Source organism: Lepidochelys olivacea (assembly GCF_965140295.1).
Source record: "Lepidochelys olivacea isolate rLepOli2 genome assembly, chromosome: 1".
Taxonomy (NCBI): domain Eukaryota; kingdom Metazoa; phylum Chordata; order Testudines; family Cheloniidae; genus Lepidochelys; species Lepidochelys olivacea.
Genome location: NC_140411.1, coordinates 255311629 through 255324820, shown reverse-complemented (window position 1 = coordinate 255324820; position 13192 = coordinate 255311629). Strand labels below are relative to the sequence as shown.

Below are 13192 nucleotides of genomic sequence, written 5' to 3'. Positions count from 1 at the left end.
CCAACCCATTACCTGCCAGGCTGCGGCCCTGCTGCAAAGGGGCAGGAAGGTGCATAGGGCCAAAGGAGAAGTGGCCCAGGGAAACTGAGGTTTTTAACAATTTCAAGAATCATGAGAACTTTTCTGAACACATTTTATTTGCTGAATAATACCGTGCTGCTGTATTACACTTGATCCTGCATGTGAGTCTTCTAGGGCACATGTCTGAACGCCCACTGTATGACCATCAGTGCTTCCCAGTTGAGCTCCTGAAAAAAGGACATTTTAAAAAAAAATTTTTTAGCATAGAATACAGCACAGATTGAACATTTAATAAATAATTAAGTGTAATGTTTGAAATATGTACTGTCTTGTACAAAATGGGAATTACTGAATATTGCATTCTAAAGCTATAAAGGGTTCTGTAAAGTGAAATTTATGAAGATTTTTTTTAAATGTAACCTCTGAAGTTAAGGGGAAAATTTTATGTCCAAGGTATTGCTCAAACCAATTCAGATCTCTGTGCATCAACCAAGTAGCTGAGACTCACATTCCTGATATGAAAAATACAAATGCAATTTATGTACACAAGAATCTGATAATGCAAAATTGTCTCCTCAACTTTGTATGCTGGACTGAAGCCCCTTTGAAAGTTTTGCCTTTGATGTTTAAGTTTCAGAGCATGTTTTATTCCCTATATTCTGTATATAAAATACTAACATCTGTACATCACCTAAAGGATGTTTGTAGGCTAAAAATATTTTTAATTAAAACCCAATTGAAAAGTTATACATTATGTATTGTAGGTATGTTTGGGATATTTTACCATCATTATTTGTACTGGGTTGGTAGCTAGAGTATCCACAGTCTCCAAAGTACTAGGCACGGTACAAATATAGCAAAAATGGGCCTTGCCTCAAAGAGTTTACAGCTTGATTTAATTTATGATGTTACCACTATCACAAGGTATTAATGATTCCTAGGAGGGAAATAGATGTACAAATGTTTTGAAGAATTGCTTGAAATGTATTAATACTTTTACAAGGGTTAGACCATTCCTTTCTAAAGAACATTCCTTTCTACTTACTTATGCTGAATGTACCTATTCTTCAGATGAGCGACTCTTAACATTTATATAATCATGCAAAAATTAGCTATGGTGGAAGAGTGGATCTGAAATCATTCTTAAGAGCTGTTTTCACAAAACTGTTTTCATGAGGGTAGCTGTTTCTACATAATACAGTAACTCCTCACTTAACGTCATCCAAGTTAACGTTGTTTCGTTGCTGATCAATTAGAGAACAGGCTCATTTAAAGTTGCGCAATTCTCCCTTATAATCTTGTTTGGCAGCCACCTGCTTTGTCCACTGCTTGCAGGAAGAGCAGGCCGTTGGAGCTAGCTGTTGGGGGCTTGGAACCAGGGTGAACCGACAGCCCCCCATCAGCTCCCTTAAGTTCCTTGTGTGGCAGCTGCCCAGCAGGCTACTAATTGCCAGGCAGTTCAGCTGTCCCTCCCCCCACTGCCATGTGCTGCTCCTGCCTTATGTCTTGGAGCTGCTCCTGCTTGCTGTGTAAGGGGGGAGGAAGGTGTGGAAAGAGGGGGCTAATATCAGGGTGTTCCTCTCCTCCTGCACCTCATCTCCATGGGGGGCTGGGGGAGAAGAGGAGGAGGAAGACATGACAGGGCTCAGGACGGAGGGAGCCTGCTGGCAGCAGCTGCTGTCTCAACTTCCTGATCTACTTAAAAAGGCAATGTACTTAGAGTGAGGTCAAAGTACTTAAAGGGGCAATGCACACATGGTGTGTGTCTCTGTCTCCCCTCCCTCCATTCGTGCCACCTTGCAGAGTGTAAGGCTACATTAACAACGTGTTAACCCTTGAGGGCTCAGCCGAGTGCTAGTTCATCATTTAGCAGTAAGGCATTCCCTGGGAAATATCCTGCCCTCTTCCAACCTCTGACTTCACCATCTCAACTAAGCTTCACAATCATCATTGTTGTGTACAGTATTAAATTGTTTGTTTAAAAAACTTATACTGTGTGTGTGTCTATAGATATAAATATAAATAAAACATAGTGTTTTGTCTGGTGAAAAAAATTTCCCTGGAACCTAACCCCGGCTATTTACATTAATTCTTATGGAGAAATTGGATTTGCTTAACATCGTTTTGCTTAAAGTAGCAATTTTCAGGAACATAACTACAACGTTAAGTGAGGAGTTACTGTAGCATGCTAGGGGGCTCACTTAAGGCGTTTATGCAACTTCTATTCTGACAAAAGTATTGGACCTGAGGAGATTCTACTTACCACCTGCACTACTACAACCAGAGATGTTTTCTCCTGGTGAATATCCCATTAGGCCACCATTTCCATTTCCATTTGGGTTAGAAGGCACTGTTGCAAGAAGACCTAATCAAGGAAACAAAATTCATTGCCAACAATATTGAGGCAAGCACATGTGTTTTGATGTAGTGTATATATCTTCCCTTGTCTCTCAACAGTATTTTCTTTAGTAGTTGAACTTCATCAGTGGGGAGAATTATTTTTTTCCTCCTCTACTGTAAATTGGAATATCTTTCCAAGTAATTTTAGGTTATAATTATTTTACTTATCAAAAAGTCAGTATTTTTGCAAGAAACGTTAATTGCATATGTTAAATATAGTGCATTTTAGTGTAAAAGACATCACAAGTTACTTCATATCTATGTATATACCCCACATCCCTGGAATACAGCCATTATTTGGACAGGCAGGTGTCAACAAATGCACATGTTGCACAACAGTGGGAGAAGTGGACTTTTTTAAATAGATGGAAGAATGTAAACAAAGGTTAAAATTAATTTCTCAAGATAAACTACCATGTTTGTGAATAGCAGATTGTATAGTTAAGGTTGCAAGACCTTTTCCACTGTAACTTTTTCTTGCAGTAATTCTATCTGGTAGTAAAATTAATCTATACAAGTCTATTTTGATGCCCTGGAGATGACATGATCTTAAAGAAACTTCAGGACGAACTCCATAGGCAGGTGCAGACCAGATGAATTGCAAAGGGCTGGGAGGAGGTGAGTGAGAGGGAAAAGACAAGTGTTAGAAGGATACACTGCTCTTATAATCCACTTTTGTTGGTTAACTAGGCTACCCCGACACTGGGCTCATATCTGGTCCCCATAGCTACAGAATGGGTTGTCACAACTTGAAGGGGAGACAAAACCTCAATTAAATATACGAAGTAGACTACAGTCATACCCAAGCCTCTGTATCGTGAAAGCTGCTGGTAGATTTGTTTCATCCTCTCAATATTCAGGCGGCTTGCCTCTGCATGATTTACCATTGGTTTAGGATAATGAACTCCTATTACACATTTTGCAGCCTTCTGGATGCTCTCTGGGGCATTCCAAGGATCGTATATGTATTTTGCAGGGAAACCTCTAAGTATAGGCAAATAACGTCTTTAAAGAAAAAAAAGTATAGTTTAAAACACATAGCTGTTTAAAACTCAGGCAACTTCAAAGATGGCTTTATAATATTTATGGGGTGGATTGTACATGAGATTACCTGATGTAGTCCCCATTAGGATCAGTTCTTCTGCCAAAACCCACAGGACAGTAGCAGTGAAAAAACTGCTGAAAAAACGAACTACAGGAAAGCCACATCCAGCTTCCAGCATTTACACTCCAATCTGCATCAAGCAGCAATTCTTCAAACACCTTAAGAAATAACAGTATCAAGTTATTCTAAATGTGTTAAATTTTTCCACAAACATTCCTAAGCATTGCTCAGCTATCAAGATGTCAGAAAAGATAGCATTTCAACATTTAAGAGCATAGTACTGACATTTGAACAGACTTGGTAACATCCAAAGAGTGCTCAATAAATATTTACACAAGTACCTCTTTATAGTCCATTCAAGTGGGATAGTGGAAAAGAGGTATATCTGGCTTCTACAGCACAGAAGTTGGACATATTTTGTACAAATGCATTTTACAGATGGGAAACAAACACAGAGCAGTGAAATAACTCGCTCCGAGTCACCTAAGTGGGCCAGTGGCAGAGCTAGGAATAGAACCTAGGTCTCCTGAATCCCTGTGCCGCGCTCTATCCACTAGACCACACTGTCTCTGGTTAGGGGTGGAATTTTCTTACCTAGTTAGCTCTGTATGTTCTCTACTAGAAAGCTACATAACTTTCCCACTAGAAAGCATTAGGTAATTAATTTTCCAAAAAGCTATAAAAATGGTTTCAATTAACTTAACAGTTAACTTAATAATTAGAGAGACAAGGTGGGTGAGGTAATATCTTTTATTGGATCACTTCTCTTAGTGAAAAAGAGTGAAGCTTTTGGGCTTACACAGAGCTCTTCTTCCAGTCTGGGAAAGGTACTCAGTGTCACAGCTAAATACAAGGTGGAACAGACTGTTATACATGTTGCAAGAGACCATTCAAGGTGAACTAGACAGTTAACATTTAATAATTACTTATTCTAAAAAATTCAGAACTTAACAGCTTTGACATATGAAGGTTTCTTACTTACTTGTAACTTGAGTTCTTAGAGATCGACACTGCATAATTACATTCTTGTGACTCATGCCAACCAGTGCTGTATGGTAGAACCTTCTATTAGCAGTGCCCATTAGGCATCCATGCTCCCCTGCCCTCCCTGTCCAGCACTTGAGCACTTTCTGAGGGTGAGAGTTTAAAGGGGGCAGAGGAACATTGCCCCCTCAGTTCCTTCCACTGCTAGAGCAGAAAACCCAAGATATTTTAATCTGGACTCTGCAGGAGTGGGGAAGGTGGTCGGGGAGCATGAATATGCAGAGCCCATCTTGAAGAACTCCAGTTACAAGTAACCTTCATTTCTTCTTCGAGCATCCTCAGCATATCCCCACTCTTGGGATAGTCTTGCAAGCAGTACAGCAAATTGAACAGAGGGATGAAGAGCTCTAACTAAGCAAGGATTGGAGTACCACTCTACCAAACTGGGTGTGTAACCAGGATGCCGTATCCAATGCATAATGCTCTGTGCAAATGTGAAACAACCTCCATGTAGCAGCTTTGCATATCTCAATAAGGGCAATATGTTTATAAAAAGCCACATATGTAGCTACTGTTCTAGTAGAATGAGCTCTGGACAGACTAGGAATAGGGAAAGAAGTTCTTCTTAAATGCACTAACCTATCTAGACAGGAGGACTGAGAGAAATGACTTTACCTTTAGAGTTACCAGCATATGAAATAAATAACTTGGAAGAAGACTTAACTCTTTGTTCTATCTAAGTAATATGAGAGTACTCTCTTGGTATTTAAAGAATGTAATCTAAATTCTCCCCTTTAGATGAATGAGGCTTTGGGAAAGAATAGATTAATGGTCTGATTTACATGAAACTCAAACAACTTTAGGAAGAAATTTAGGGTCTGGTCTAAGAACCACTATGTCCTTATAAAAAGTGCATAAGGGGGAGGAGGTCCACACCAGTGCATGTAGTTCACAAATTCTTCTTGAGAAGTAACTGCTATCATAAACACGGTCTTCGCAGATAAGTGAAACAAAGAGCAGCTAACTATAAGCTCAAGTTAGACAAGAGAGGAGTCCAAACTAAATTCAAATTCCATGGCATGACAGGGCCCTGCACTGGGGAAATACAAGTTCAGTAGCCCTTTCAAAAAGTTTGACCAATGCTGGTCAAACTTTTTGAAAGGGCTACTGAACTTGTATCCCCCAGTGCAGGGCCCTGTCATGCCATGGAATTTGAATTTAGTTATATATATATATATATTTTTTTTTCCCATTAACGTGAGTATGGTATACAGCTAGATGAACCTTAATGGAAGGCAGAGACAACCCCACTCTTTTTAAGCATAATAGATATTCTACAATAAGTTGTACTGGAGCTAACACCAGGTCAAACACCTTTCCCAGTTGCCCACAAAAACTAATCTTCTCCACTTGAACCCATAACTTTTTTCTAGTTGATAGTTTTCTGGAATTAATTAAAATTCTTTGCACCTGAACTGAGCACAATCTTTCTAACTCTGTCAAAGGCCTATCGCCCAAGCTCTCAAATATAATGACTGAAAATTTGGGTGGACAACCTTCCCCTCCTGCTGGGGTAGTAGGCCCATTGATGATGGGAGCATTTTGTCATTACCTTTGGATAAATGAAGGCATTCGGTGTACCACTATTGTCTTTGCCACTCTGGAGCAATGAGAATCATGCTAGCTGAATCTTGCCTTACCCTTTTTATCACTGGAAAATGAGGGGAAATGGGGGAAATGCATACACTGAACCCGCCTTCCCAATCTAGGAGGAATACATACGTCAATGACAGGCTGTCTGAGCCAGTTTTGAACGGAAATAGGGACATTTCCTATTGAATCTGGTTGCAAATATATCTCTGTCTGGAAATCTCCAAAGGCTGAAAATATCCTGAATTACCATATTTTTTAAGAGACCATTTGTTTGTCTGCAAAGAATCTCTGCTCAACTGATCTTCAATCATACTGTGTTCACTTGCTTCACACAGAGCAATTGAGTATACATTGTGCTGGATACACCAATCCCAAAGTTTTACTGCCTCTTTGCAAAGTTAAGATGATAAAGTTCCTCCTTGTTCGTTCACATAGGTTGCTGACACATGGTCCATGGCCACTTGAACTACTGCATTTTGCAGCTGCGAGAGAGATGCTCTGAAATCTAACTGGATTGCCCTCAGTTCCAAAACATTTATGTGTAACAGGGATTCTCTGTCATTCAAAGGGCCTCAAATAAACAGACTGCAAAGATGCACTTCCGCCCTGTCTTTGAAGCATCTATGGTGGTTATTACTAAAGAAGGAGAAGAAAGGCTGAACAAAAATGCCTTTGAGGGTATTTTGAAGTTCCAGCCACCACCTTAGCAAAAGACAAGTATTCCTTGGAACAGTGAGTAATTTTTGCATGCGGTCTGTAATGGGTCTGAAATTCCTTTGTAGCCAGCACTGAAGAGGTCTCATTCTGAGCTCGGCATACAGAGTCAAATATGTTGTGGATGCCATCAGACCCAACAGAGTTAACAAATAAACTACCATTCTCTTCCTTTTATTGAGTCGGGAATCACATCAATGAATGGAATCTTTTGTGATGGTGTGAGAAAAGACTTTTCTTTGTTTATGAGAAGACTTAGTGTTCTAAATAAAAACACGAGTAATCCAAATGGCTTTCTGTAATTCTTCTTTGGATGGAGCCTTCAGAAGCCAATTGTCTAAATACACAAAAATGAAAATTTCTTCTCTCTTCAAATATGCTGCTACCAGACCAGTGCATTTGGTGGACTCTGGGTGTGGTTGGTAGGCCAAAAAGGTAGGAGCCTATACTAGAAATGGTTTTATGAAAAAGTGTCCCTGAGATAAAGAGTACCAAACCAATTCAGAGCAGACAAGGAGGCAATAATCAACCCCCTAATTACCATTCTCAGCTGAAACTTCCTGATAAACCTGTTTAAAGCTCTGAGGTTTAGATTTGGTCTGTCACCTCCATTCTTTTTTGGATTAGAAGTACCCAGAGTAGAATCCCTTGTTCTTGGAACCTAATGGAACTTTTTCTATAGCCCCAGATTGCAACAGACCTTCCTTGTGCTTCCATCCTTAAGTTCTTATGGGAAGGGTCCCTGAAGAGGGAGAGGGGTGGGGGAGTTGCATGGAAGAAGAAATTTGAATTGGATGGTATAATCTTATTTTACTGTATCTAAAACTCATCTGTCCAAGGTGATATTTGTCCACGGACTGTAGAAATGAGAGAGACTGTTCCTTAAAATATGGGTGGTATTTACTGAAATTGGTTTGATGCCCTTGTTCATCACATCAAACCCATGGTCTGACATAAGGAAAGGAAGATGTAGTTAAGAAGTTCTTTGTCCTCATTCATGGCTTGCAGGATTTCTCTTTCTCCCCTGAATTTGAGAGGCTGTGTGGTGTTGTTGGTAATAAGGACGTCTCCTAACGGTATAATAATAAATAATAATAATAATAATGAGGAAGAAGATAGAAAGTATTGTCTCTCAAATTTGAACATAGTTGCAGATGTCTTTCTACAATAAGGGAGGTAATAACCCCATAGATCTCGCAGTGGAGTGTGTCCATTTTCTCCAGCACTTCAACAGTTTTTTAACTGAACAGCCTGTCTCCTTCAGAAGGTAAATCCTTAATTTTTGTCCGTTTCCATAGGCAAAGATGAGGATCATGCACATCTGTGGAGTGCTACTGCTGATGCCTTAGCTCTTGAAGCAGTGTCAGAAACATCAAACAATGCCCTAAGGGCATGTTTTGCCACATTCTGGCTCTTTTTAATGAGAGCTGTTGTTAAGCTTCTCTGATCCTCTGAGAGGTTCTTGGTTAACATTGAGATCTTCTCCCAGAAGTGAAAATAATACTTGGATATTACTGCTTGATGATTGGACACATGTATGTTTAAAGAAGCTGGTAAAAATAATTTTCTCCTTAGAGAGTCCAACTTTTCCCCCTCTTTGTCATAAGGAGTCTCTGATATTATAAAAATTGTAAGTAAAACCCAGGCAAGGCGTGTTAGATTATCTTTTGTTCTGCTTGTGAATTTTTCCTTTGCTGGAAGGAGGTTTATTCCTGTTTTTTCGTAACTTTGAAACTAAGTCTAGAGGAAGTTCTGCTGTGTTTCTGAATCTTTTGTTATCCTGTAAAGTTATTTTCCATCCTGATTTTACAGAGATGATTTTTACCTTTTTTAAAAATAAAATCCTTCTTTTAAGAACCTGACTGATTTCTCCATTGTCCGAAGACCCAGGGGTTTGTGTCTGTGATCACTATGTAACCAATTGGTTAGGATATTATTCTCAAGCCTCCCTAGGAGGTTTTTTTAAGGATTTTTTTTTAAAGCTGGGAGCACCTGGAGTTTTTTTTCCTTTGCCTGAGGGCAGTGTAGTTAACCTCCTGCAGGGGAATTCACAAGTGTTTTTTTTTCTTTCTAGCTCTCGGGATAGGCTACAGAAAAGGTAGGATGACTGACAGTGATGTCCAAAAGAAATTAGAATTAGCCAGATTGGAAGCTGACGAGAGATGGATGGAGGCAGAAAAAGCTGCCCATGAGAGAGCTATGGAGGCCCAGCAGCATGCTCAGGAGGAGACGGAAAGAGAGAGGAAGCATGAACTGGAGTTAGAGATGGCAAGGGCTAAGCAAAGTATACCAAACAACCCTAGCAATCCTTCTCCAGGTACCGCTTCCCATCCCAGTAAGTTCCCCACCTACAAGGTAGGCGATGATACAAAGGCCTTCTTAGAAAATTTCGAAAGGGCCTGCCTTGGGTACACGATCTCTGCAGACCAGTACATGGTAGAGCTGAGGCTGCACCTCAGTGGACCCTTAGCAGATGTGGCGGCTGAAATACCTAAGGAACACATGAACAGTTATGAACTTTAAAAAACAGGCCAGAATCAGAATGGGGCTAACATCCGAGCCTGCCCGTCGGTGGTTCAGAGCCCTAAAATGGAAACCAGACATAGCATTTTCTCCACACACCTACCACACTGTAAAAAATTGGGATGCCTGGATATCAGGAGCAAGTGTTAAATCTCTGGAAGATCTCTCTTTCCTAACGCAAATGGAGCAGTTCTTAGAGGGTGTTCATGAGGAAACAGAAAGGTACATCCTAGATGGGAAGCCCAAAACAGTAATCGAGTCAGGGGAGATTGGAACCAAATAGGTGGAGGTGGTGAAAAAGAAAAAAAACTAGTAGCAGTTGGAGCGGATATCAGAAGGGGCAACCCGAGACAACACCCTATCGCCAGGGGCAGCCCAAGGCCCCACCTACAATCCAAGGAAAAACCCAAACACCTTACTGTCACCCAACACCAGTCTCCAGCAACCCACCTTGCCACAGTGACCAGTCAGCTGGGCGATGTTTTAAATGTAATGAGCTGGGGCATGTGAAGGCCGACTGCCCCAAGAACTCCAACAGACTGCAGTTCATTACACCGGAGTCACACCAAAGGTCCTCAGGCCCAGATGCCTCCCAAGTTCCCTCAGAGCGAAGGGAAACTGAGTGTGGGCTGGAAGAAGGTTATCGCGTGGAGGGACACTGGAGCACAAGTGTCGGCTATCCATCAATCCTTAGTGGACCCCAGCTTAATCAACCCAGAGGTCCAAGTGACGATTCAACTCTTCAAGTCAAACTCTTTTGACTTGCTTACAGCCAGGTTGCCTGTCCAGTACAAGGGCGGTCAGGAACGTGGACTTTTGCAGTCTATGATGATTATCCCATTCCCATGCTGCTGGGGGAAGACTTGGACAACCATGTGAAGCTAGCTAAGAGGGTGGGAATGGTCACCCGCAGCCAGGCTAAGCGAGCTGTCACACCTAGCTCTGTTCCTGAGCCTTCAACAAGGGCCCAATCTGTGTTACCAGAGACTCAGACGGAGGTGATGGAACTGGAACCCCTGCCAACGACTGCAACAGCCGTAGTGGATCCAGTCCCAGAGACCCAGCCAAAGCCAGTCCCAGAACCGGAACTGGCAAAGCAACCAGCACTGAGTCCAGCACTTGCAACCCTGCCTACACCTCCAACACCAGAGGGCACCACCAAGCCTGCACTGGCAGCAGCAGCTGAACCTACGAAAAAGGCTCAGCCAGAGCCTGAAACACAACATAGTGCACCAGCAGAGAGTGGTTCACAGTCAGTCAACGGAAACAGCCCCATCACCTGCATCGCTTCCAGAGGGACCAAGCCCAAGTTCACAATCCAGTGAGGAACTGAGATCTCCAGCACCAAGGGAATAGTTCCAGGCTGAACAGGAAGCAGATGAAAGCCTCCAGGGAGCTTGCCAGCGGCACGGAGCAACCCACCATCTCTCAGCTCTTCTAATCGATCCCAGTTTGTTGTAGAAAGAGGACTTTTATACAAAAGTCTGGTGGGCACCAGGAAGACTGGCATCCTCAGACACAGTTAGTAGTTCCAACTAAGTACCAGGTAAAGCTCTTGAGCTTAGCCCATGATCATCTTAGTGGCCATGCTGGGGTGAACAGAACCAAAGAGCATTTGGGGAGGTCCTTCCACTGGGAGGGAATGGGCAAGGATCTTTCTACCTATGTCCAGTCTTGTGACATGTGCCAAAGAGTGGGAAAACCCCAAGACCAGGTTATAGTCCCTCTCCAGCCACACCCCATCATTGAGGTCCCATTTCAGTGAGTAGCTGTGGATATTCTGGGTCCTTTCCCAAAAAAGACACCCAGAGGAAAGCAGTACATACTGACTTTCATGGATTTTGCCATCTGATGGTCAGAAGCAGTAGCTCTGAGCAATGCCAGGACTTAAAGTATGTGCCAGGCACTAACAGACATTTTTGCCAGAGTAGGTTGGCCCTCTGACATCCTTACAGATTCGAGAACTAATTTCCTGGCAGGAACCATGAAAAGCCTTTGGGAAGCTCATGGGGTGAACCACTTGGTTGCCACCCCTTACCATCATCAAACAAATGGCCTGGTGAAGAAGTTTAATGGAACTTTGGGGGCCATGATACGTAAATTCGTAAATGAGCACTCCAACGAATGGGACCTAGTGTTGCAGCAGTTGCTCTTTGCCTACAGGGCTGTACCACATCCCAGTTTAAGGTTTTCACCATTTGAACTTGTGTATGGCCGTGAGGTTAAGGAGCCATTACAGTTGGTGAAGCAGCAATGGGAGGGGTTTATGCCTTCTCCAGGAACTAACATTCTGGACTTTGTAATATGAGAGACTTTTAGGGTGGTTTACAGGAGAAGGAGTTTTCTGACCTGATGCTTCTCTGCTTCCCAAGATGGAACACACACAAAAAACCCTTCTGCCCCACCCCCCAAGATTTGAAAGTATCTTCTTTCCCCATTGGTCCTTTTGGTCAGGTGCCAACCAGGTTATTTAAGCTTCTTAACCCCTTACAGGTAAGGAGGAATTCTAGGCTACCCTTAGCTGAATGGTTATGACAATGGGGAACACTCTCTAGGTGTCAGATCCAGAACCCTTGGTTCTGGTGAAAGATGTACCAGGACTGAAGATTCATGCTTCATAAAGTGACCGTGGTAAGCTTGGGTTGACCAATATGGCTAAGGACTCCAAGGCCAATCCTGATGGTCACTCCAATCCTTCATTACATCTCTTGTTCAGAATATAAGGTGCCAAGAAGAGAAATTCTGATCTGAAAATGATCAGATCCTAGGCATGCTCGTGGGATCTGGCTCTACATCTGTGGATCCAATATTGAAGCAACAAATGAAGTGACCGTGGTAGGGATCTGGGTCATGTAAAGTGATGACAAATCCTAACAATCCAGCTGGGGGTCTTAGATTGTGGAACAGATATTGGAGATTCTCTGCATTTAGTGTCCCATCTCAGTCTCTTATCAGAAGAGCCATGAGAAACAGTCGGAAACTAGTTCCACAGAATAAAGCATTAATTTTTTGAGTCAGATTGGAGGGCTTAGAAATGGTCAAATCCACCAATCTGGAACTGGAGCTTAGTGCCAGGACCAATCCCTTCGTTGTTCCGACTTTCTTGAATTCAGATGTACTCAGAGCTGATTCAGGCCTCCCATCCTTATTTTCTGATCCTTTAGAGTTCTTGGATCCCAGAAGTTTGACAGACAAGACCACTAGTAATAAAAGGGTCTGAAGTCTCTTTTGTCTTTCTTTGCTAGCCCAAGATGTGAACGTGCTATAGATGGGTAATGGCTCCACCCCAAACATTTTAAAACACTGAACCTGCAGGACAGATACTGGGAAGACCTGTGTGCAAAACGTGCACTCCTTGAGCCTGTTTTTCTTCATACTGGGATCAACCGTATTGAAAAATAAAGCTTCTTCTTAAATCCACAATCTAATCTAAATCTAACCTAATTTATAGGTTACAGTAAAAACTAACTATAGACTACTAACTATAGAACTATGAACTAACAGCATTACACTAAGATACAGGCAATAAGTATCAGTGGATCATGAGATCTGTTGGTTCACATTCTTTTACTGCTGCAGCTGGAAGGAAATGAGGTGCCAACAGTGCCACAACCTCTTTAAACTCTCACCCTCAGAACATACTTGAGCATTAGATGAGGTGTACAGGGGAGTGTGGGCACCTAATGGGCACTTCTACTAGAAGGTTCTACCGTCCTGCTGCACCACTCCCAAGACAGGGACTATGTAGTCGCAGAGGACACTCAAAGAAGAATTTCAAATTTCCAGTGCTTT

At 42.1% G+C, this 13192-nt stretch overlaps 1 protein-coding gene across 1 annotated transcript in view; it reads right to left on the bottom strand.

The window, feature by feature from the left end:
* Positions 1-13192, bottom strand: part of CRY1 (cryptochrome circadian regulator 1) — a 75221-nt gene that overhangs the window by 13196 nt on the left and 48833 nt on the right. The window contains exons 8-11 of the mRNA XM_084651282.1: positions 3533-3684; positions 3224-3426; positions 2285-2386; positions 153-248 (exon numbers count right to left, since the gene is read on the bottom strand). Coding sequence (XP_084507408.1) covers positions 153-248; positions 2285-2386; positions 3224-3426; positions 3533-3684 — 553 coding nt within the window. The remainder of the gene's footprint in view (positions 1-152; positions 249-2284; positions 2387-3223; positions 3427-3532; positions 3685-13192) is intronic.